Genomic DNA, 26245 nt, shown 5'->3' with positions numbered 1-26245 from the left:
TCATGTATTGATGTTTTCCTTTTTTCTTTGTTGTTTTTTTCTTCGTACCTTAAATTATCTTTTCCCCCTAAATGTTATATATATAGAATGTTGCTTGTTTTATTTATAGCTGGATGTGTTTATTTCCCTATACTCTCTGAAGGCTAACTTTGTGACCAAATTAGCTTGATCTGAGATAGGTACAAAAAAATACATGAAAAATATGATGATTTAGCATTTCAATGTAAAAAAAAAAATACAGAGAGGGTACATTTTATAAATACAGTTCGGTAATTATATATCCGCGTCTCACCGACCATCTTGGTTCCATTTATCATCTAACCTAATTATAAACAGCAATAACGTCCTCTGTGCTTTATTTTTCCTCTTCGGGGAAAAGGTTTCCAAGCTAAAAGTAAAAAATCATGTTCATATGCTCCATAAAAGACACGAAGACATAGCAATTCCTTTTGAAAAATTCTCATCAGAAAAAGGAATAAAGCCACAGCAGGTAGAATCACTGAAATTCGGTTCAATAGCTCAGAGTATTAATTTATAGAGTTCACAGATATTCGCTACATGCCCGACATGTCATGTTGTTGTTTATAGTGTAACAGGATATGATCCTAAATAAATCAATTTTGGAACCACCATGTAGCTTGTAGATAAAGTAAATGAAACATACATATTTTTGGGTTGTGATTTTTTTATGATTTTGTATGTGAAATATTTTATTTCTGATAATTTTATTCCCAGTTTATATGTAATAATAATTTAACAAACTCCAGGTGTTCTAAACTGCTAGAAGTTCGAGACAATTCAGGTAAATCTACCCTTACCTCTTTGATAGGGTTTGAAAAATGTATACGCATTGTCTGTTTCACATTAGAAATGCATAAAATACATTTATATTTATAAATATATAAACTCTTTTTTATAAAATCACATAAATAACTCAACAGCCATGTTATGAACTATGATAATTATATAATTAATATTAATATTATTATTACTACTACTGTTCTTGTTCATATGAATTGTAAATCTAACAAACTAAAATCTGTTCGAATCTCGGAAAAAGTAGAGGTAAGACCCCCATGAAACAAAACAAAGCAAAAAGCTTAGAAGTGGCATATCTGGGGGGCAGAGTGGCATATAGGGGGGTATAAGGCATATCGGGGGGCTGAGTGGCAAGCATGGGGGCAGATGTCCATAACTTGGGGGCAGGTTGACAAACAAAAGGAAATAAGTGCACTTTTCTCAATCATAGTTTTTAGTAAATATGAAAAAATAGTTCACATGTGAATTCATATTTACTAATAACTTTTTTTCTTATAGGGCAGTCTTATATTCAGGCTTTTTCTTTTTTTTCTAAATTAATATTCACATTTTGGGGGGTCGTCTTCTAATCAGGGCCATCTTATAATCAAGCAAATACAGTATTAACTTCTAAATAAATTAAATAGGTTTAAATAAATAACATAGTGCCGGAAGTGCTGGGCAGCAGCCGAGGTTGCCTACACGCATCACGTCGACGTCCACTGGCTTCCCCCACTAGAAACCAGGGAGTTTGGAGCACAGGGGCAAGCTTGGCAATGCATTGGTAAGTCTGGGGTGGGGCAGAGTGGCATATCTCGGGGGCAGAGATTTGCATATAAGGTATATCTCGGGGGCAGAGTGGCAAGCCTGGGGGCAGATGTGCATAACTGCTCACATTTTTTCTTTGAATTAGCGCCACAGGGGAACCAAAGCGACTTAAGCCATCAGGGTGTGAATTATGGTAAATTTTAACGTCTCAAGACTCTTGTTTCAATGGGATATCTAACAGAGTTTATGTCTTCAAATCCATCTACGAAAAGATTCTTATTCTCATTTGGATAAAGAATGAAAGTATGAAAGCCTGTCCCCGTAGAGTGGTAATCGCGGTTGCTGCGGGCTTTTGCCCTGGCAGTCCTATCTACCATATCAGTGTGGTAGCTGCACAGCTATTTAGTTTGGATTTAGGGCGACCTGGGGGGGCAGTTGCCCCTGCTTAGGGGTCTTGTTTTGTGTCTAAACACAGCACTAGTAAAATATTTTATATTTATTATTGTCAGGAACCACTTTTTCGCTGCCTGAAGCATGGCTTTTTTATACCTGTGGCGTTTAAATCTGCTACCACTAGTGGCCACCCTCCGCCCTCTGGAGCACTCAGAACTCATTACTAGGATCAGGTGTGCCTTGGTACCTGGGTTGAGCCCTAGTCCATACATGCAGCTGGGCCTTGTTACCTGGTGTACCCTGCCTTTATGAACCTGCCCTTCAGTCAGGGCCTTTGTATTGAAGTCTATGGACCTTCCTGCTGTGGCTCTGCACCTGTACTGTTCCTGGTTCCCTGCTTTGTGTCCTTCCAAGTGGATTCCCTGCTTTGTGTCCTTCCAAGCGGGCTGTGTGCCTTTCGTGCCCTTCCAAGCGGGCTCTCTGCCTTTCGTGCCCTTCCAAGCGGGCTCTCTGCCATTCGTCCCCTTCCAAGCAGGCTCCCTGCCAAAAGACTTATTACCGGTATTTTATTTTGCCATACGTCCGGTTTCGCGCTTAGACTGTATTACCCTTATTTGCTGGTCCTGTTATATACATAAAATACACTGCATTACCTGGATTTCTGCTTGTGGTGTCTTTGTTTGCATAATCATGCACCGTGGGTAACAGACCGAACCCCAAGTATCCCCTGCACATGGGCTCCTACCCGACCTGATCACCCGAGTCCTGACAATTATTATTTACTGTTTTGTTTTTGTAATTTCGTTTTTACAAAGAAGACATCCACATTAATAAATAAGCAGATCTCTAAATTCTCAAGAATAAATGTCCTATAATACCCACCACAAATGGGTCGTATTAAATTTACAGCAGCAGGCTGCGGCTTTTTATAGATGACATTGCCTCTGGGTGTTTCATGATAGCTGTCGTTCTGTGCCTTGACTTTAGTGTCAGGTACGTAGAGGCTTTACCAAGTGTTACAAAACCGTACCATCGCCATAGATATTGAGCTGGCACAGGATGATTTGTGAGGTAGACGAAGCATTGAAAAGTAAATGTTTTTTTTTATTGAAACTTAAATAATTGTATTAAAAAATGATGCCAATTAAATCAGAGAAACCGCCATTTGTAAAAATACAGTATATACAGGATCTAGAATCCAGGTTATAACGCAAGGAAAGAAAAATGGCTTTTTTTTTACCCCACTCGAAGCAATTTTTTTGTTGACTATATTGTACTTTATCGTACATGCACAGGGTTTCCATTAATGCTTAATTGCTCTATAATATATTTCAGATTTCAATGATGACTTAACTTATATTATTTGTCAATTAAGAAGTGTGTACTGCTGCATTCATCTCCGATAGCAAGAAGAAGAAGGTTTTTCGTGTTTGAAATAATGAAATTAAGCAACTCTTATCTGTTCTTTATCTGTGTTTACAGTCGTTGACCAATTAGAGTGCTTTTTTAGGCACCTACGCATATAATGCCCCTATGGATCATGTAGAATTTTTGGCTTGAGGCAACAATTATACACAATCGCGTAGGAGTGTCAAAGAAATTTTATAATCACTTTTAGTATTGTACGTTTCAGTTTAAAGTCCCCAAGAAACACACATTAAATATGTTTTTTTAATGTCTTTGAGGTTTGACGTTCCCCAGAGCATAAAATGATATTATGTATGCCGTTTTAAAGGACAAACTGTTCTACTTCAGTAAATAAAATAAGTATAATTTTGCATATAATATGTTTTTAGGCAACCGTGGTATTAAAGGATTTCCTGATACAAAAAGAAACATTTTTGTCATGTTTAAAATGAATGGAGAGCGCTTTACAGCCTGTCACTTGGAGGTGAGTCAACACTTTGGAGAATAAGCAGTAAGATTTATGACGTTTTCACATGTACATTGCAAAGCATTATTAAAAAAATATAACTTTTTAACTTTTCTCACCTCTCATTAAAAAGACATGTGTGTGTCTTGACAAAACAAACTGCCAAGCCGTGTAATATATGTATGTACGTGTGTAACGTATGTGAATAGGTATATATTGTGTGTATGCATGTATGTGTTAGGGTATGTATGTGTATTTGAATGCATGTGTGTGTATGCATGTGAGTGTGAGTATATGCTTGTGTGTGTTATATTTTATTTCTAGAAGGTGAAAACAACACTGTACTGCAACAGGGGTAGACACTAACATGCCATGTTGGCACTTGTTTGCAACTTGGGTTCATGCAGAAAACTGGGTACTCAGGCCCAAAAACATTCACCATCACTGCCTTAGATGATTCTAGAATTATGACAGCGTTCCTAGAGTTTGAGTGATAAAGAGAGCAAATCAAAGACGTTTGTGTCTCTGAACAGAAATTATCTTCCTGCAGGAGTGTTCGCAAATATCCCATGGGTTTCATACTTTTAATAAAACCCTCAACCCCTTTACATGTATAAGTGATGTTCAAAATTCAAATGTCGACCTGTCTTCACAATGTCTTAAATGCTTAGCCGTGATGTGAATGTCATATATCATAAACATCATGACACGTTAGAAATAATTAGCCATGAAGGCTCTTGGTGGAAACAAGCGTTTTCACCAGTAATATTTCTATTGGACAGGGAGTGACATTTCCCATTTTCTGCACAAAAATACAGAAAGGTAAGCACACTCTAAAAAATTCCAAGTGACCAATATGTATATATGAGAAAGCAAGAAATGAGCACACACTCAGTATTCAATATTGGGGATTCGGTCACTATATGATAATTTATTGCTTAGCCCACCACTCTGTCAAAGTATCTAATTTTTTCCTTCTGGACACCATAAATGAGGCATCTGGTAGGTGACCCTAAGGTCTGGTCAGTATCTACAAATACACACAAAAAAAGCACACGTTTGTTCAGATACATTTAAAATAAAAATTAAACTTAACCTACCTCTACTCATGATCTTACATGCGCCTATCTATGTGTCCCTTTGTTCTATCTTTGCTACATTCATGTAACGTGTGGCTACCCGGTACTAGCTTTCCTGACTTCATTTTATGTGCATTATTCTTTTTGATGTCAAGCATGCATAGGATTACATTTGAAAAAGGAACCCCATTGTAAATTTTCTCGTTTCAACATCTCAAAGGTCCTTTCTCCGGAGGTAAAGCGGGTACCTCCAAGGTCTTAAAAGCTTATGTGACGCTACGTCTTACCGTTTGAACATCAGTCCATTATAAAGCATCACAACCTTGTGAGTAATATCTATTTTTGTTTTTGGTATGCCATTCTCTTTGTAACCTCTTTGTAACTTCTACAAAATATTCAGAATCAATAAACTCTTCTAATAATACAGATGCAACATATGTTGTGTGATTGTTTAGAGGGAACAAAAAGACGATTGTGTGATAAATGGAACAAGCGACATATAATTCTCCCCTTCCACTGCATGTGAGGTGAAGGTCGGATGGCCAGTGTTTGCTGCTGAAGGCTTAAATACATACAAATACATATCTCACACTGTACAGATTCCAAATAAAATACATATATATATATATTATTTTCTTTCTACTTGTTTCTTATTAAAATGATAAATATGTTTTTATGATTCAATTATTTAATTAAAATTTTTAATTACGTATAAAAGGGATTTTTAATTTAGTTGGAGTTGTGATAGGATCACTTTTAGAAACGTTGTACCTAAATATGGACTATATGTGTAACGAGTAGACATGTGCAAATTCTGTTTCCTGCCCATTCATTTCGGATAAAAATTTGGGACCATTTAAAATCGGGAATTAAATTTTGTTGCCTGTTCACATTTACTCTCTCGCAGTCTCTGTGACTCTCACACCCTCCTTTTCATTCACTCTTTCTCTCATGCTCTCTGACTGTCCCCCTACCTTCTCTTCCAACCGCTTCCGCCTCCGTGTCTTGCAGCTCGGCGTCTGTGTTTAGCATCTTCTAGTTCTTCATCTTCCTCCTTTCTTCTCTCCTATCTTCTTTCTTCTGTCATTGTCTACATTTCCGCAGACATAACCTTCCAGTAAACTTCTACCAAAATGGTTTCCGTTAATGTGCTCTCACCCTGATCCTCCAATTGGGGGCGAGGACGTCACCAGAACCAATTATACAAGAGTTCTACTTTTTTATAGCGTTATTTGATAGTATCACACTTCTGTGCAATCACCATATTTACATATTTCTCTATCAATATAATGTGATTTATACTTACTTTTTCCATTTGCTATATAATCAGAGTTAATGCAATCCAGGATTGCATTCATAGCATGTGAACGTTCTAAATACTGATCATATGCTGTACGTTAAATGCCACGATGAATGCACCGAGCCTCTAGAGCGGTGTGGCCTTATGCTAACATATATGCAACAGTTCTAATTATATTGCCATAGCGGCGGAAAGTGGCAAAACCCAAAATCAGTTTGCATTTTCTTATCATCCAGAATGTCATAATGCTAATAGGAGAATCTTTTAAAGAAACTTGAGGATGTCTGTTTATCTAATATGTTTTGTGTGTGTAAAGTGACATTTAACATTTTAAAACAGCCACTTGAAATAGAAAAACTATTGAAAGGTGAATTTCCTTAAACATAACGCTCCTTCTCCAGTTGTAGATTAGGCAAAGCATTTTCCAGAAATATCACACAAGCCAGTTCAAACAAACAGTTTTCCATTATCCATGAGTAACGCAACTAACCGGCCAATCAGAAGCAGGTAAAAAGACGGCAGTAGACAGTAAAAACTCATTCCCAATGTGTATGATGGATGTATGCCGCAGAATCACTTACTAAAGTTAGGGGGTTTTTTCCCCCAATCTCTAATAAATGATTGTGTCACTTATGGATTACAAAATTGCCGTAAACCCATCCAGTGATTAGATGGTCGAGTATTGCTCTGGAGAAGAATTAAGATGGCTTACACTTCTGAAACATTGGAGCTAAAAAGAGCTTTCTACTGCCAAATGCAGTACAATTGCTTTTTCAGGCAAATGTAAATTAAATCCCCTACAGAGACTAGCTGGAGAATAAAAATGCGGATGATACATGAGACCTGTTTTCCTGAACGCTGGCTTCTGTCCCTTACATTAATCGCGCTCGCATTTCACATTCACAAATGTTGTTTTTTTCCCATTTTGTTGGGAACATTGTTGATCTCCCCCAGGCCATATAGGCAAGTGTGACTGCTGTAGAAAAAGGAAAATATACAGGACAAAGATAACATGACAAATTATGATTTCTTTCTAATTATATAATGAAGCTTATAGAGAACTAGGAAATTGCTGTATAATTTGGTTATTTTTTCCCATTCATGTTTGCCTCATTTTTATTTAGATATCCTTCACGTTTGGTGATATAAGAAGAAGGGAGAGGGGACTGGAAAATAAATGAATGGGGAATTATCACAAATGACCCTACAAATGGGATCCGCGTATCACACTCTTATTTAATTTCTGTCTTTTAAATCTATAGACGTTAGCTGTGACGTCACATCTGACTCGAGAAAAGGCACAAACGCGGCACTTCATGCAAATTTACCTTAATAATCCATGAAAGCCCAATAAAGATTATATTGTAATCCTACGTATGAGGCTGTCCGCCCTAGGCTCTAATTGTGTGGATTTAGCAGAATGAGCCTCTGGAGACGTGCGTTTTTTTTTCTGAAACTCCAAATCTTTTAGGGTGGAGAAGCAATTTAAAACACGATACAGAAGTGAGACGCCTGCCCCCCACATACAGTAAAATAGGAAATCAGATGTCATTTTTACATTCATACAATTCACATTATTAATATTCTACAGGAATAACTGTGACAGAACCTCATCCAATGAAATAACAAAGTATATTGTTATTTTACAAATGAACTTAATGATGTCAAAAACTGCGTAGATGGCAGTTAATTTTAACCCCTTAAGGGCAATGGGCGGTCCTTAAACCCATTGAAAACAATGCATTTTGACATTAAGGGGTTAAATTGTAAAGATATTTCTGAACCTTGGAATGTAGATTAATTTAGCAACTCAATACACATACGTTTAACCCTTGAAGTGCCAGCCGGTCAGGACACATTTTTCGCCAAGGGAATCATTTTTCAGAGTTTCTTATAGGTAGAAATAGTGAAAAGCCTTACAAGCAGCTGACACCTTACCTAAAGAATCTTATATACTCTTTATTTTGGACAGGGTTGTGCTGGTGGGTTAGTGCTTGGTTTCAGAAGGTAGCTAGCACACCGCTTGGAGTGTTATAGAAAGGCTACAAGAGAAGAAAGAGAGAGAAAATAAGAAAACTTTATTTTAGGTAAAAAGGGGCAGCTTTATGGCTTGTAGGAGGCCAGAGGGGTAGGGGATCAAAAGGTGAATACCAATATTTGGCCAAAAAAAGAACCAATTTCCCCAAAAAACATATTTGGTACATATAGAGGAAAACTGGCATAATTATATAAAATATGAATTAAGAAACTTGTTTGCAGATCTGGCAAAAGTAGTCCAAATGTGGACTGTTCAGGGTATTGTCTATGTTTTTCTCTTTACTAAAATAATTGTTACTTTATGTGCATCTACCTGCTTGTATTTCTTTGAATATAAAAAATATCTGCGCCTATGTGTCTTGAGGTTATGGAGTTGACTCAATTAATTCTTGACCAAAAAGGAAATAATGAAATATATAAAGTATAACTCACATCAGTCAAACTGATTAGACAGATACAGCGGATACATTTACTTTCTTCCCAAAGTAATAACGTATTCTTCAGAGTATTATGATAACTCAACATAAGAAAACTCCTAAATTAGTTTTGTAGAACTCGCTAGGCTCATATACACTGAACAATCAAAATACAATATTATATATTCAATAACTACAATAAAAATTGTATTTGAATATTTATGTGAGAAACACATGATTAAAATAACCTGTCATCATACATCTTTTTCTTAGAGTAAGAAATAGGGACGGCCCACGAGCAGGGGGACATTGCCCCCCACCCCCACCCAAATCCAGAGGTCGGGGGCCACTTGGTTTGCTTGCCCTCCTCTCTTTAATAGCTGCAGCCCCTCTTTGCATGCAAGCAATGGACCTTCTAGAAAACCCCTGATACCACCAAATGCACAGACAACTTGCATGAAATTTAACTCACAAAAACAGCTTTTTATTTTCAACTAAGTTGGGTCATTGAAAATTCTCAAAACCTATTGTGATGGAAATGTAGCACTTTCTGGCTGATTTCCAGTCTTTGCACATACAATGCACTATGGAGAATTTAAATAAGGTCCCAAGTGATACCTGGCTTGTTTTCATGTCAATATGATTTATGTTTTGAATGATGTAATAGTTATTATTTGAATTAGTATTAAAAGTGTTATACTAGGAGTTGAGTTTTCCAAGCTGATATTGTGTAGACAAAAAGGAAATAAAGGTAATGTGAGGATCCTCTAAGCTCACTAAGACATCAGCTACAAATGTTCAACAGTACTGGCATTAGCTACCTTCCATTAAAGTCAGTATTATAATATGATTATTCCTTAATGTCTCTCAAAACTAAAAAACAAGATTTTTTTTTAAAGAAAATCATTAGAATAGAAGCATTAGCCAGGAACAACAGGATGTGAATCCATGCCTTTACTAGTTCATCTGATCCTTTGACGCAAAGACCAAGTTCTTTCGAGTACTGATCTGGGTTCACAATAAGGTACCACATCAGGCTGAAAAGCAACTATACTGTAAATATTCCAAAAATATATTCCTCATTGTTTTAACTGCTCCCTCCAAAAGGAGAACAATCAAGAGAACATGTACAGATGTGAAAAGCATAGGGATTTCAGAGACATGAAAGGGAGTATAGTACACAATACATTTAAGCGGTGGACACCTAAATATATCCAACCCTTTTTCCTACGCCACATTTTCATCTTCCCATTATTTCAAATGTCTGTATCCTGTTATCTCCCCCCTCTAGTTCCCATCATCTAATACTCTTTGTAACATATTTGAATTCCCGTTTCACTTTGACTGATCACACAATAAAAATGCAAATAAAAAAGGGCCTTATTAATAAGTGCATATAAATATATTTTATATATTTTATAAATATGAAATAAAAGGGAAGCAGCTGTTTTGAAGACATGCTTTATCTTGCTGTAAAATGTGCTTTAATGTTCTAATTTGTAAGGACAGTAAGTTACGATTAGGATATGTGTTCTACGACAATGGTTAATGGTCCACAAAAATAAATGTGATTGGTTTTCACAGCGGAAAACACATAGTGGTATTCTATAAAGAACAGAAAAACCTACAGTATATTTTTTACAAATATAATCTGATGCAGTAATGCGTTACTTTCTTCTACATGGTTTTTATATTTTTCAGGCATGAACTAAAATATATTTTTTTTAAATTAAAAAAATAATAAAAATTCAATTAAACATTTTTTTTCCCCATAAGGTGACTTAAAAATTTAACAATGAATATATGGTTAAATTATATTTAGAAAGATGAAAAATCTGACCGTAAGCTGGGTCAGAACAGACACAGTTTAAAACAAAAAGATGAAGGTGACAACAGGAATAAAATGTGACTTACAGTAGCTGTCTAAATAAATAAATACATACAGACATGACAGATGGAAAAAAACTTATTCTGGTACAAATGAATAGTTATGACCTACAGAAATATAAATATATATATATATATATATATATATATATGTGTGTGTGTGTGTGTGTTACAAAATTAAATGTGAAATACAAAAATAAAAAAAAAGTTTAATCATTATATAAAAGCAGTTGGTAATAGTCACAATAAATAAGTAGATCTTATGAACATACTATAAGTGCTGTTGATAGCCTCAGCTGTCCACCAAAACATGTCCATTTATAAATCCCCCAGGAGCTTTATAAATCTGTGGCTTCATAATGTTCCTTGCCAGCTGCTTGGGTTTCATAATGTTTTGACCTATAGGCTCATTCCTGTAAGTGCCCAAAGAGGGTTTATAGGTACATTTTAAAAGCAATTCCTTCATTAAAATGCTTACTTATCCGGTAATAGTTTTTCTAACAATATATGTAATCCATGAATGTATCTTAGTCCACTGTTTTAATGTTAGGTTATCTCTGTGGTCCTTAGCTAAAATGTTTGTATAAAGAGAGAGATGTATACGTTTTATAGTACTGCTGTGGTTGGTTCAGAATAATGCCTGTGTAAAGATAACTTAATTGTAGGCTAAATAATTTGGATAAAGGAGACACAATTTTCTTTCATAGTAACAGTGAAAGTAAACGTGGTTTATTTTTACGCAGCTCACATAAGAAATGTATAGTCGTAAAGAGACAGTATTTATAATTCTACATATATAGCCACCACACCATATTTCAGTTGGCGCCACCTTTTATAAAGCCAAGGGGCTTTCAATATTTTGTGTTCAGTTTATTTAATCTTAGATTGTAAGCTCATAACGGGAGGGCCCACTTCTTCTGTTCCAGTATGTTCTAACATGCTCTAATACATAGTAACATAGTTCATAAGGTTGAAAAAAGACCATCAAGTTCAACCTATATACATATTGTGTCCCTACTGTGTTGATCCAGAGGAAGGCAAAAAAACCCTTATGAAGCAGATGCCAATTGCCCCATACCAGGGGGAAAATTCCTTCCCGACTCCAAATATGGCAATCAGAATAAATCCCTGGATCAACGTTCTGTCCCTATTAATCTAATATCCATAATTTGTAATATTATTGCTTTCAAGAAACACGTCCAGGCTCCTTTTGAACTCTTTTATTGAGTTTGCCATCACCACTTCCTCTGGCAGAGAGTTCCATAATCTCACCGCTCTTACTGTAAAGAACCCCCGTCTGTGCTGGTGTAGAAACCTTCTTTCCTCCAACCGTAGAGGATGTCCCCTTGTTATAGATACAGTCCTGGGTATAAATAGGTCCTGGGAGTGATCTCTGTACTGTCCCCTTATATATTTATACATAGTTATTAAATCCCCCCTAAGCCGTCTTTTTTCCAAACTAAATAACCCTAATTCTGATAATCTTTCTGGGTACTGTAGTCCTCCCATTCCCCTTATTACTCTGGTTGCCCGTCTTTGAACCCTCTCCAGCTCCACTATATCTTTCTTGTACACTGGTGCCCAGTACTGTACACAGTATTCCATGTGTGGTCTGACTAGTGACTTGTACAGTGGTAGAATTATTTCCTTGTCGTGGGCATCTATGCCCCTTTTGATGCACCCCATGATTTGTAATAGCGCTATGGAATCTGTTGGCACTATATAAATAAATGTAATGTTATTTTAAGGTAGGTGACTATTAGATTCTAGCTTTCTTCTAAAGACATCCTCATGACCTGCTTTATCCAACGCGCAGGGCTTCCTACTGCAATACCAGTTATCTCATAACTTTCATTTATTTGTTTGAACTTTTCTCTGCATATTTGATATAAAAGCCATTAATATTCTGATATTTCTGACCCTTTCACTATATCCTTGTAGTAGGAAACATAGCCCTTGGTCTATCTATCCGTAACCTGTTCTGCTCCATTATACCTTTTTGGATTTATTGAATAATTACCTAGAACTTGGGTCTCTTCCATCTGTCCTTAGCCTTATATACTTACATATACTTATATATTATGACAATAAAGCAGATATTCTTGTCATATCCTTTTAATACCAACTTTGAACCCCATCTACCAACCTTGGGATTAACTGGTTATTCATGAGTCTCAAAGCCCATTCCTTAATGTTCAATATCTTATCTTACCTCTGCCCTTTGGGCCCATCTGAATAGAACGGACAATAATGTACATATTTCTGTGTATCAAGCCATTGTTTGTACTTTTCACAATAAAACAAAATAAGTTAAACACAAGTTATAATGTTCTTCTTCTCTGCGCGAAATTGTGAAGTTCCTAAATCAAGTATTCTTAATAAGTCATTGTAATGTTACTTAGTGGTCAAATAAATATATGTATCAGAATCTATACTTACATGTACACCAGTACGTGTAAACAGCAACTGTGACTTCATTTTCCAGAGATTATTATTTCAGCCCATTTAATTATTCCTCCCCTTGGGTGGAAATTGATTGGTTCTGGGAGCCTCAGAAGGAAGAAAGAGAAAAAAGAGTGGGTGTAAAGAAGAAATGTAATTACTTCTGAATGTTTTGAATTCCCGTCCCAGTAATCTCAGGTTTGCTAAGAAAAAACAAATCTCCTAAAAATGACACAAGGCCTTGCGTTTCATTGCTCCCTTGCGATGCTGCCAGAGACAGCGAGGTCAGACGCAACGCAGGTTAGAGGGAGATCAATGATCTCCCCAAAAGGTCATGTTCTTCCACCAGCAGAGGAGGCGCCCCAAGCTATCTGCGCTCTAGGCTGGTGCCTACCTTGCCTTTAGGTAGCGCCGGCCCAGGTCAGTGTGGAGTAAGCTATGCTGGCTTCTACTGACAGTGGAGACCCCAGTCTGTCTTGTGACAGCCTGATGAGATGTAGCCTTTTTTGCTGGTGCAAAAACAATAGGACAGACATATTATAATGTCCTAATGCACATCTAGACCCCTTTTATAGGACGTAATAATATTTCAGGAATATTATATAAGATATATGTAATACCTAGGAAGTTAGTTTTGTATTGTTGTATCACCCATTACAACAGGTTTCTTTACCCAATGTGTGCAAACTTCTACACAATAGGTGTATTGTTAAGGGTGAAGTTGTATCTGAAACATCTGACAAGTGTAACCTATCCTCTAGTTTATGGTTCAGGACACAAAATAAACCCACGCAATGATGCTTACAGATTGATTTAAGCAATATATAAGTATTAGAACACCCCACTCTGAGGGGGGGAGGGGAACATTGACTCCTTATTTGCATTGTTTCCAAAGGAGCAGCAATCTTAACTTCCTGTTCTCAGACTTTCCATGATAGTCCCTCTCATTTAACAAATTCCTCCCCCTTTTAACTAATTCCTCCTCATTTGCTGCTTCCTTCGCATAGAATGAGCAAGGAGAAGGATAGCAAGAACAGCATAAGAAATGAAATATTAGGCTGCTTCAGCTCTGCTTTTGTAACAGATCACGGCTCCCCTGAGGTAAAAGAGTCCCTTAATATTAAAATCCGGAAAGCAATTACAGCGACTGAAAAACAAAAAGCACATGCTATCGCGGTTCTGATAGATGAAGATAATAAACTAGAAACAGACAAGAAATGCGAGCGCCGTTCCAAAAATCAATGAACGCTGCGAAAATAAAATAATCCATTTTAATAGTCAGTCATATGATCCGTATATTAGACCGTATTCTAGATCTGTAGTAGAAGGCGCCGGGAGGGGAACTAATACTTCTGCAGCTTTGAAATCACGGTCTCTTGCATTTTAGTGCACAAATGTAATCCTGTACAGAAGTATTAAATCTCTCATGAATACTAAGTATAAAAAAGGGATTAGAAAACACAGCGTGAGTTTCTAGATAAACATGAGGGTTTCCCTTTCCTCAACAAATGCAGCTGTGCGGGTCAGATACAAACCTTAAAGGTGAACTCCCTCCAATATATTTATTACTAGTATCAAATCAAATATAGGTTTTAGAAAATATTGAGATATTCTGTTTTTTTTATCCTTAATATATTTTTTCAGGCAGCTGCATATTAGCCGTTTCTATGTACTCCAGCTCTGTTGTTTTAGCCAAGTCTACTAAAGAAACACCCTGACTCTTTATCTTACTGTCTGTGGTAAACTTTAGAATGGCTTAGTCTTAACCCCTCCGCCAAAAATTCACGGAAAAACATATAGTTAATGATAATTGACTTGCCTGGTAGAACGTGCGGTCAAGCGAGCCTACAAAAGCGATCAACGAGCGTGTTCTGCGATCAGCTGAAATGCATTGATATAAAAAAATATGCCTGGGCGACATATGATCGCTCTGAAGCCATATTGAAAGGCAACATGCCAATGAATAATATGCTGGCTAGCCATGTGATCATTCAGCAGAACGATCACCATTTGCCTACTCAAAGGCAATGTTGATAAACATTGCCTTTTAAGATTATGGATCTGCCTCCCTCTCCTCACTTGTGTTTAGTGAGGGGGAACTTAGATATTGATCCCGTTGCAGCAGCAGTTTTTACTTACTGCACTTTTTTTTTTACCCGCTAAGGGTTAATTTTTCTCTAAACTGTTTATTTAGTATGAGGCAGCGCAGGTGTAGTGCTGAGGAGGCTTATGCTGAAGCCACTGACTCAGAGTTGTTTTTTTTAAGTTGGCCAGTTTCCGATATATCTAGTGATGCATCTGTGGATGTTGGGTTCCCTGCCAAAAGTAGTTGTGGTGGTGCTGCTGAGGAGCGGGAAGCGCCTAATTGTTATAGCCCAGTATCTTGGGGGACATTGTCTCCAATCTAACCTTTATGCCCAGCAGTTCTGTGCTGCTAGCTATAACCCCCTAAATCTGGCCATGATGTGCCAGAATTTCTTAAAATCTGGGCATTTACAATGATAACGGTCATTATTAAAAGCCCTCCATCTGCTCCGACTGAAGCACCAGCCCCATCTGTAGTGGCCCACTTACTCCCAGTTATAGTTAGGCAGAGGTTTGGCTCCCTAGAGACCTGTATAAATCCAAAAATTATTACCCGCCTCTATGCCAGGTTTGCAGAGGCTTATGCACCTGGAAGGAATATATGTGTGGGTGAATATTTTTTGCAGTTAGATTTCCAGGTCATTTTGGGGATCTTGTTCCACCTGGCTCTTGGGTCATGATGGGTGAAAACAGAATTGGTGCTCCCCATTTTATTTTTTAAACCCCCCTACTGAAAAGAAGAAGAAACCCCCCAAAAGATGCAGAATATGCTACAGCAGGGGGCAAAGAACAGGCACAGCATTCTATTGTCCAGATAGTCCTGGAAAACCTGCACTTCTTCTTCAGTACCTGCTTCAAGCTGTACCAAATAGTTGCCCATTTTTTATTTTTATTTTTATTTTGTTACTGTTCCTGCTCCAGCCTTTTATTTTTTACTTTACTGCTAAAGACTTTTAATTTTTACTGCGCTAAAATTGGCGCTGTATCTTCCCAAAAGTCCTGGCAAACCTATGTATGTGGGGCATATGTATACTCAGGGGGCTTTGCAGAAAACAACCTGGAGTGCTTTCTTGCAGTAACTTACAACAGTGTGGTTACAATTAAATACACTTTATTGATGTTAAGAAATTCAGTTGAACTAATCACTGTGTTAATCAATGAATCCCTTTTTAAAATACACTGCACATATATATATATATATATATATATATATATATACACTCACGACACATAACTAATTCAATATGTAATGGAAGTCAAAGTGCTTTTGTGATTCCTTTATTAGAAAAGTACCTCTCTCTTCTCTGTATATGTTAATTGTTAATTTGAGTGACAAACACAGATCATCACTTTATACTTCTATCATAAATAAAAACAATAATATGCGGCATCCTTTACCTCTTAAAGAATCTCAATAGTTGCCATAGAGAAGATGATTGTTTAAATTGTGGACAGTCTGTAGTGATTATATCATCATAAAACACGTTTTCTCTCCTATATGCCTTCAACTACAACTGAAAGGAACAAAGCCACCCCTGATCTGTGTGCCTAATGAATTAAGGATGTTTAATGTATGGAGACAGACAGTCCTGAAACACAAGCTTAGAGAATAGTACCTCTAAGGTTTCTGTAGAGCAGACACAAGCCCTACTCCCCCTCTCCTGTCTCCTCCTCCATTCCTCCCTCCCCGACTGGTTCTCATGATGAGTAAAGTTCAGCAGACACAGGAGAAGGGATGTGCATTAGTGAGCTCTGACCACTCTTCTGTACCTTTTTTTCCTCACTAGATAATTTTATCTCTTTTTGATCACCTGAAGAACTTCCTTAATGAAATACAAGATCTTTTGCTCTTATCTAGTACAACTTAGCTGACTTTAGACTTGTAAGAAAGATACCAAGAGTTTTCACAAGAAGCTGGAGAACATGAGACCATCATATAAACATTACTTGGACTTCCAAGGACCTTTGTTTGTAATCTGCATGGAACCTTTAAATTGAAGTTTTTCCTTCCATCAAGTGATCCTGTTTTGAGCTGAAAGAATGGTCTACACTTCGTCTGACTGTATGGATCCACCAGGGGAAGGGGGCTTACTGGCATCAGAGGATGGAAGGGGAGATAAAACTTTAAGGTGAATATCTGATCCTCCCTCTTGGCTGTAGTGCTGAAGGACAGCGGCAGAAGCTGGACTCAGAGATGAACTTTGCAAGAGACTCCTTTATCCTAAATGTTGGGGGTGCTAGGTATTACTTTACCCAAGATGTGATTAAGGATTTCCCCCTTAGAAGGGTAAGCAGGCTTCACAGCTGTTCCTCTGAGAAGGATGTTTTGGAGGTCTGTGATGATTACGACCAGGAGAGGAATGAGTATTTTTTTGATAGACACTCAGAAGCTTTTGGGTTCATCATGATGTATGTGAAGTATGGGAAACTGAGGTTTGTACCCCACATGTGCGAGCTTTCTTTTTATAATGAGATGATATATTGGGGTTTGGAATGTTCTCACCTGGAATACTGTTGCCAGAGAAGACTTGATGATCGGATGTCAGACACTTACACCTACCTGTCTGATGAGAGCAAGCCAGACAAGAGTACAAGCAAAGATGAGGTCGAGGAGGCAGGAGACAAGAAGTGGCTGGAGAGAATGAGGATGACTTTTGAGGAGCCCACCTCGTCCTTGGCAGCTCAGATCCTGGCTGTGGTGTCAATCCTTTTTGTCATTGTGTCCATGGTTGTCCTGTGTGCCAGCACCTTGCCAGACTGGAAGACAGCAGAGAACAGGAGCGTGGAGGAGCACAGGTATACCGACAGTCTGTGGGAACCATCGGGGTACGAACTGCAATTCTCAATCTATCAGTGTCTGTTTGTCTTGGCCACCCCAATACAGAGGCTTCCTATTACACATTAACGCATTGGTTGCTCTGGGTGGACAACAAGGTCACTGTCCATTGTTACTCTTCCTAGTAGCTAAGGAGTTAACAGGAGGAAATTTCAAGAAAATGATACAAAGTATATTAAACTAGAAGTTCCCTCTGAGTTGGAATCATCAAAGGTCTAATTCACCAGGTAGAGCTCCTCTTAACACTTAACAGTAACATTGTTATTATTATTATTAGTAGTAGTATTAGTATCTCTCTTTATATAGCTATATTTACTAAGAGGGTTCCCTGGTCTCCTAAATGCAAATTGTCTTAGGTGATACAATTACCCAATGCATCTATCCAGTTAATGTTTCATTTAACCCATTCAGATCCAGAGCGTGTTATACAATCGATAGCAAGGGGTTAACCACCACCACTAAGCTCTGTGCATACAGCTCTGCCACAATGCAGCAATGCTGGATCCTCAATGATATCTGGATTAACACTTCAGGCACCAGAGAAACGGGTAGCGAGTTACAAAGCATTGAACCGCCATTTGGCACCCACCAGGTTAAAAAGCCACATATCTAAGACCTACTGATGTATTCATAAATATATTTACAGATATTATAGCCCGGCTACTATATATGCATGGGAAAACATAAAATGGACCCAAAGAGTGGGCTGTGAGCTCGTATTAATATATTACATAAAATAGACCCATAGATTTGTTGAAGAAATATGCCTCCCTCCTCCCAGATCTTAAAGCTGTGACTTATACACTGTACATCCTCAGCCCTGTACAGTTACAGACTGATCTACTGCACAGTGGAAAGAATTCAGTAGCATATACAGCCAATGCTTTCTTCAGTGAGGCTGGATGCCCAGACATAAAACAGTTAAATATGAACTGTTTACTTTAAGTGCATTATGTAGTGTTGCTTAGAAACACAAGAAGCCAAATGCAAACCTAAGAAATGCGTTCTTCATGAAGTGTCCTGTTTTCCTTGTTTCAGTTTGGGTTGCACAACTCAGGAAGAAAATGTACTTCACAGTCTAGTGTCCTGTTTTACTGTATAGAGAAGTGTAACTTGGTACCTTGTTACTTGCACAATGCCTATATATATATATATATATATATATATATATATATATATATATATACTACATTTTTGGCTGTATTATAATTACATTTTATTTATAGAGAACATTTCCTTGTACTTTCCATTCAATTAATCTTGTATTGATAAGCAGATAAGTCAGCTTTATGAAGTTGAGTATAATATCCGCTGGTGGAACTCTTCATCCTGTTGTATTCTGCTATAAACTAGAGCTTTCTGTGGGACCTTCTGTTCTGTAGAAGTGTAATTTACCCTGTTGACTATAGAAATATGTTGTAACCATGCAAATAGGGAATTGGCAAATCAGGCATTTACCAGTCAATTTCACAAGTCTTCTGATGTCTTATCAACTGTAGCATGGCTACAAGGAATATTGAAGACAAGACCAAGTTCTTGGAGGGACCAGTCTTCAGCATACTCCTTGATCTCTGCACCTGATGATCTAATGGAGGTTCAGGGAGATCTGTGTCTCTAGCAGCTCATTAGTGCTCAACATATATACAGACTCAGGATGACATAAAAATGGGTGTGCCCAGTTTCTATACATGGAAACATCATTGTTCTTGTAGGCATAGTGGCCCCTGCTTCAACGCTAAACCAACTCGGGTTCTTGCCCTTAAGACCTCCCCCCCCCCGAGCCATTACATTTAATACTTGAAGCATAACTAGATCTGGCGAACAGTTTAGTTCTTGCCTTCTTCTTTAAAACACCATAAAGATGTCCTTATCTTTTATGAATAAAACATGCACTGTCAAAGCTGAAAACGTACCTTTCAAATTCTGAATTCTGAGATCCTTAAAACACGGTGCTTTTCGTTTTGTAGCACAGAATTGTGCTATTTCTGTCTATGTAGGTTTTTTTTGTCATTGATGGCTCTCATTTATCATTTCATTTGTAAGAATATGGAACATGGCTACCATGAATTTTAAAGCCTTTGAAAGATAACCCCCCCCCCCCCCAAATACGTATATATCAAATTTTGAATATTTTATTGCAAACACAAGGCCAATATTTCCCATTATACGTTTGCGTCTTGTGTTGAAGAAGGTTTTGGTTTCTCTGTAGTTACTTTCAGTAGTTACAATAATTGATCTCTGTGGTTGCAGCAATTGACCTGCATTTGATATTCTCAGTCCATTAAGTTTACTGAAAACAAAGGCAATATGTACTAAAACATGTTGCTCTGAAAGAATACCACCATCACTTACTTTCAGACAACAAAAGGCTGAACTGAAGCCTATAGCTTGGGGAATGGTTCAAGGAACATGTCTGGCTCAACCAATAAGGGAATCTGGTCAAATAGGAGCTTTTAGAACTTCAGCTCTTGGAATTTGTGCATTAGTGTTTCTTTTCGAGTTTAAGCTAGCATGTGATAAGAAAATGATGATAGGCAATACTAGAACTAAGAATAAAGGGTTCATATAAATTACCTGTGGGGTTCTTATTTATATTACTATCAGGGGTCACAGGGACTATTTAAGTAGAATGATTGGGTATTATTATTATTATTATTAGATAACTACCCTAAAGAACAACTGAAGGGTAACTGACTTCATGCTATATTATACAATATAATTAATTTGCGGGTGAGTTGGCTTTATAGTTTGTCTACAAAGACCAGCTGTTCAGCGTAGTAACTGCAGTGATTGTTGTGTGTATGTATTTACTAAAGTTTTTAAGCATTGGTAAATTGTTGTACGCAGTAAACAAAAAGGCATATTTAATTAAACAAGCTACTGCTCTGAATTACAATATTATATCTACTATATATATATCAGTCTTTCATAATATTTAATATATACATGTGTTTATGTATATACATATATGTATGGGGTCACCAAGCTGTTTTCAAAAACAAGGACATTTCTAGCTGTAACATAATTGCAAAACAGTTTTCTATTCATCAATTAGCCTTTTAAACTCAAACTTGGATTAGTGAACACAATGTGCCATTGGAACACAGGAGTGATGGCAGGGATAAACGGCCTCTGTACACCTATGAAGAGATTCCATTACTTGCTGGAATACTTGCCTCACCTCTTTCCATTTTTTCTTTTATCTTGCTTATCTGTCTTTTTACTCCCCACATATATATACATATATATATATATATATAGTATATGCACACAGATATACACATAGGTTTGGATCACTCACAATGCCAGGGCCCTGGAGCAATTGGTGCAGGGCCCATCACAACACCTGGCCCCTAAGAGCAATTGCTCCATGTGCTCCACCCTTAATCCTGTCCTGGTGCCAGCAGATTCTAGCAATTGACCTCCCGGTCGGTCCATGGGCAGTGGAGATGGTAGACCCTGTGGTAATATCACGTCTATGAGCACAGTATGTGTGCGGCCATGGTGAAAAGTTCCGGGTCTGTGGAGCCTGTGGAGGTGTGATGGTCTAAGCTGTGATGATAGGGTGAGGCAGCACATGAAGAGCAATTGTATAAGAACATTAGTCTGACACATGTATTCAGAATGGATTGCAATGGTGAAAAGCTAGGCAGGTACAGGGTTGCAATAACCCAGACACGGTATCACAGGGGAATGAATTAGAAGTTTAGATGTGTCGTGAGGAAAAGACAAATTCAAGAAATATTTCACAGTAGAAGGCTGCAGATTGATGGGAGAAAAAAAAAGAGATTTTTAACACAATGCAGTAAACTTGGGCTGCCGAAATAAAGAAAATATAGTTCCCCTTTATGTTGATTTTTATATCACTTGTACAACATTAAATTCTTCATCTCAAACGTCATTCACAGTTTTACCCAGATCATCTAAGAGAAGAAACGTCTACTTATTTTGTTTTCAACATCAATGCATTTTTAAAGACGTAATCAAATTAAAATATGGCAGCACTTCACTTCCATGACCAACATATTGCCGAAGAATATGCTGCTTACTCAGGTGATCCTTGCAAAAAGCCATTTAAAAGCCATTTACTGAAATATTTACAAATAATTGTTATAAATGATGCATATGTTTATAGGACTATGCAATTTTCTGCTAGGATAAAACTACATTAGTGGGTGACATTTGACAATGTCCTGTGTGTGAAAGGCCTCGTATAAGCTTGTAGGATAGAATCAAACTAAATTATAAACTAGCAATACCATTTTGGGTAAATTGGGACAAGTCTGATCCATAAAAAAGAATGTGGAAATTGTTGTTTGGTGGTGAAGTAGGTGAAAGAAGTAGTTATTACAATCAGAACAGTTATTTTTACAAAGTGTGGTTTATTCACTAAGGGGAGAGTTAGCAGGTGAGATGTGGATTCATCTTTCCAATTCACTATTCACTATATTGTATACTTCAATGGGTGAGCTCAGGGCCAGCTCAGCTCTTCCTGCAGCAGAAGCCCATTAAGTTTGACCTTAATTATTTAGATTGAAGTCAAGGAACTGACACTCCAACTCTCCTGTCAACTCTCCCTTTAGTGAATAGACCCTAGTTTCTTTGGTATTTTTGGCAATATAAAAAAAGTCCATTTGCAGCACAGATGTTAAGGAGCAGGGAAGGGGCATTGTGGAGGGGTTGGGGAAGCCTTGGGAAGTTTCTTTTGATACGTACATTATATTTGTCTTGTTATGTACCCAGTCCATTTGACTCCCACTCTATTCAGACCTTTGAAAAGAAGCCTTCTGCTTTTTTCCGCCCCAATCCACTCCTCACCAACCTCTACTGTAGATTAGACAATGCCAACCAATTTGCTGCACTTTTGTGTTGTCTCCACAAATTAGAAACAATCAATCACTACATAAGAGTGGTGGATATTGTCAGTTGGATTTATTCAGCTGCACCCTAAATGTCTCATTTAAGGCATTATTAAGTGCCCAACAAAACAAATAAAATTAAGCATTTTTTACAGGTTCTACTTCTGCAGCTGAAAACAAAATCTACTAATGTTTTTCTCTAAAATACATAACAGATATTAAGAACTTGGCACATGATGCAAAATTTGGTTTCCAATAATAGATAGATATAAAAAAATGTGCAAATAATGATGATATTAGCTGCAATTGTTCAAGAAAGTACATATCACATATAATCTCATGCTCATGTAGGCTATACACCTGACACACATTATAACACATTTAGCAGAATGCTGGTTACATTGAAGCTAACCCTTTCAGTGGGAAAGGGGCTTTGCAGCCGAGGGGAATGCAAGATAATAGTTTTCCTTTCTGACACTCAAACAGTTAATTTCTGGTCTAGGTTGACACATCATACCAACAGAAAAAAGGGAACACAGTGAGAAAGTTATATACAGTATACGCAGAAATAGTGCATTCCACAATGAAACACTGTGTGGGTCCCAGGTCCCCGCACTTAAAGGCGGAATGAAGGGAACTCCATGATCTAGTATGGAATCCAAATTTGGCTCACCATGTACGTTCCTGACCTATCCAAAATCTATAATCTATAATCATAAACACTGCAGACTTTCATAGTACCCTGCAACTTCCCAGCTTCGCTTTGGAGGCCCAGACTGGCCATTCTGCCCTCCGAGCAAATAAGCAGTGGGTCAGTAATAGGGTGTCCACATTGGCCATGTTTTCCAGATAAAATGCCGCCCTGCAGTATGTGGGATGTATAGACTCATGAAAGGGACCCATTTAATCAAATATACATCCCCCATACTGCAGGGCAGGATTTTATCTGGGCTGGTCAGCAATATGTATACGTGTCCAGGAAAACATGGCCGATGTGGTCACCTTAAGCTTGTGGCCTATAGGGCCGCATATGTAACATATAGAGCTGCTCCAGTGCCAGATTAGGTCCAGCAGCATGCGGCTGATGGTTGGCTACAGCCTTTTTTTCTGATTTAGGCAACACATCCGTTATTCTGTGAATGAACTGACATAAACTTGTTTTTAGATGAATTTATTAATTTCCCATATTTTGTAATTACTTGTATATCATCTTATCAAAGTGATACAATTCTTTGGTGATATATGCAAATATATTTGGTAAAACTCATTGGAAAAAATCTTTTCTATTTGTATGCCAGGATTTTTTTTTTTTTATCAAAGAATCTACAGTGTATTGGAATTTTCTAGAAATTCCAAAATGAATAAACGCATTAGCTGTTACCTAGTTATAAATACCTATACGTATAACAAAAATAATAATTTATTATACTGGTAACATGATATAAAAAAATTTAGAAACTATTGTGTTTTTACTTTATAAAAGAAACATCGATCTATTACTCCCCAGTATGCTGACTTCCATTTTTGATTGTCAGTATCCAGCTGCACATTCGTAATTTTATTTATGAATAAAAGTTAAAATCTATTTTTTTAAAAATCAGTCCTATTTATACTTGTATGAGTCCTGTGGCAAATGCAAAACACTTATTAAAAGCTGGTTGGAAAATAAATAATTCAACATGTTTTCTTTCAGCAGGATAATTGAAGCTATCTGCATAGGATGGTTCACGGCGGAGTGCATCGTGAGGTTCATTGTATCCAGGAATAAATGTGAATTTGTGAAGAGACCTTTAAACATTATCGACTTATTGGCAATTAGCCCTTACTATGTTTCTGTTTTCATGACCATTTTAACGGGAGAAAACCCCCAACTGCAGAGAGCTGGCGTTACCCTTAGGGTTTTGCGGATGATGAGAATATTTTGGGTTATAAAACTCGCAAGGCACTTCATTGGCCTACAGACGCTTGGATTAACCCTAAAAAGGTGTTACCGGGAGATGGTCATGCTGCTTGTGTTTATCTGTGTTGCCATGGCAATTTTTGGAGCACTCTCGCAACTCCTAGAACACGGATTGGACCTTGAAACAAAAAACGAGGATTACGCGAGTATTCCGGCGGCCTGCTGGTGGGTGATTATATCAATGACCACAGTAGGTTACGGTGACATGTACCCAATCTCGATCCCCGGTAGAATACTCGGAGGAGTATGTGTAGTCAGTGGGATTGTTTTACTGGCATTACCTATAACTTTCATTTATCACAGTTTCGTGCAGTGTTATCATGAATTGAAGTATAAAACGGCCAGATATGGGCGGAGCCTATCAAACGAATTTCTCAATTAATATTAAAGAGGTATGGAGGACATTCGCTTTGTAACTTAAACTGCACAATAAAGACCTAATCTTATACGTCATTGTCACTGCAGGAAAATGATCAAAATTATTACTCCTATTATTAACCGTTCAAGTGCCAGAGGGAGTGGGAAAGGTAATACGCAACGTAAGAGAAACAAAATATTTTTATAAAAATACAGTCCTACAGTCCTACACCGGTGCAATATTAAAGTTTGAAATTCCTAATACTAAAATGACTGACAATTAGCCTTTTCAATGCTAGAGGGCCCAGGCAAAGGGTTAGTTGTTTTGCGTTATGTGCGATAAGGAATAGAAAATACAATTATGGGAAAAAAACTAAACCATTCAGCTTTAGATTTCTAATATTGCAGAATAAATATATTTAAAATGCTGAATCTTATGTATTAAACATGACTGTACTTCTCATAATTTAAAAAAAAATACATTTTCTCAGCAGGTAGAACCTTTTTTTAGTAGATAAATAGCTTTTTAATGAATTCATTGTTTAAGCAACAATGAGTATTTTTTATTTTTAGAATACACTATTTTTCCCAGGTGTCCCTCTTTGGGTCCCATATGATTGTGTCCCTCTTACCTCCCCTGATGTCCCCTTATTAGTAGCTGATAATGTTTGTTGGGTAATCTGTAAAGCAACAGGAAAATCATGCATAAATGTCATTTATAAATAAAATACATGATTTTTTTCTTCTAAATGCCTTAGTTACGCCAGTAGGCCACATAAAAAAACTCTCCATGGTCCTATTATCTAGTCACCCTCCCTATAACAAACGTGGCCCTCCTTGGACTTTTGACAAATTGGGAGCTATGTGATTTGGGGGAATGTTTTTTTTTCTTAGTTCAGTAAAATTGTAACATTTATATATAAAAAATATTACATTAAGTTTTGTATAATAAAGGAAAACAAGGAACAGAAATTACACTATTTAGATTGAATATATATACATATATATATATATATATATATATATATATATATAATTAACTATGATTAATTCAGTAATTGGCACACAATTTTGAAATAAAATCGAAACTACAGGAGCGTCATACAGCCTACAAATACAATATAAAACAGCGCTTTCCGCAAAAAAAAAAGTACA

General features: G+C 37.2%; 2 protein-coding genes across 2 annotated transcripts in view; both read left to right on the top strand.

Moving 5' to 3' along the window:
• Positions 1-14238, top strand: part of LOC149303134 (3-hydroxyanthranilate 3,4-dioxygenase-like) — a 112700-nt gene extending 98462 nt beyond the window's left edge. Inside the window, exon 10 of the mRNA XM_089481343.1 lies at positions 14001-14238. Within this exon, the coding sequence (XP_089337469.1) occupies positions 14001-14238 (238 nt within the window). The remainder of the gene's footprint in view (positions 1-14000) is intronic.
• Positions 14239-14796: 558 nt separating this feature from the next.
• Positions 14797-25115, top strand: LOC149303133 (voltage-gated potassium channel regulatory subunit KCNG3-like). Its single transcript, XM_089481341.1, has 3 exons — positions 14797-15017; positions 17239-17874; positions 24467-25115. Exons 1-3 carry the CDS (start codon positions 14797-14799, stop codon positions 25113-25115), a joined length of 1506 nt encoding a protein of 501 aa, XP_089337467.1.
• Positions 25116-26245: the final 1130 nt, after the last annotated feature.

This window comes from Sceloporus occidentalis, unplaced genomic scaffold (genome assembly GCF_023333645.1).
Source record: "Sceloporus occidentalis isolate IW3139 unplaced genomic scaffold, rSceOcc1.0.p SCAF_15, whole genome shotgun sequence".
NCBI classification, from domain to species: Eukaryota; Metazoa; Chordata; class Lepidosauria; order Squamata; family Phrynosomatidae; genus Sceloporus; species Sceloporus occidentalis.
The sequence above is the reverse complement of the archived record's forward strand: the minus strand, read 5'-3'. Positions and strand labels throughout refer to the sequence as shown.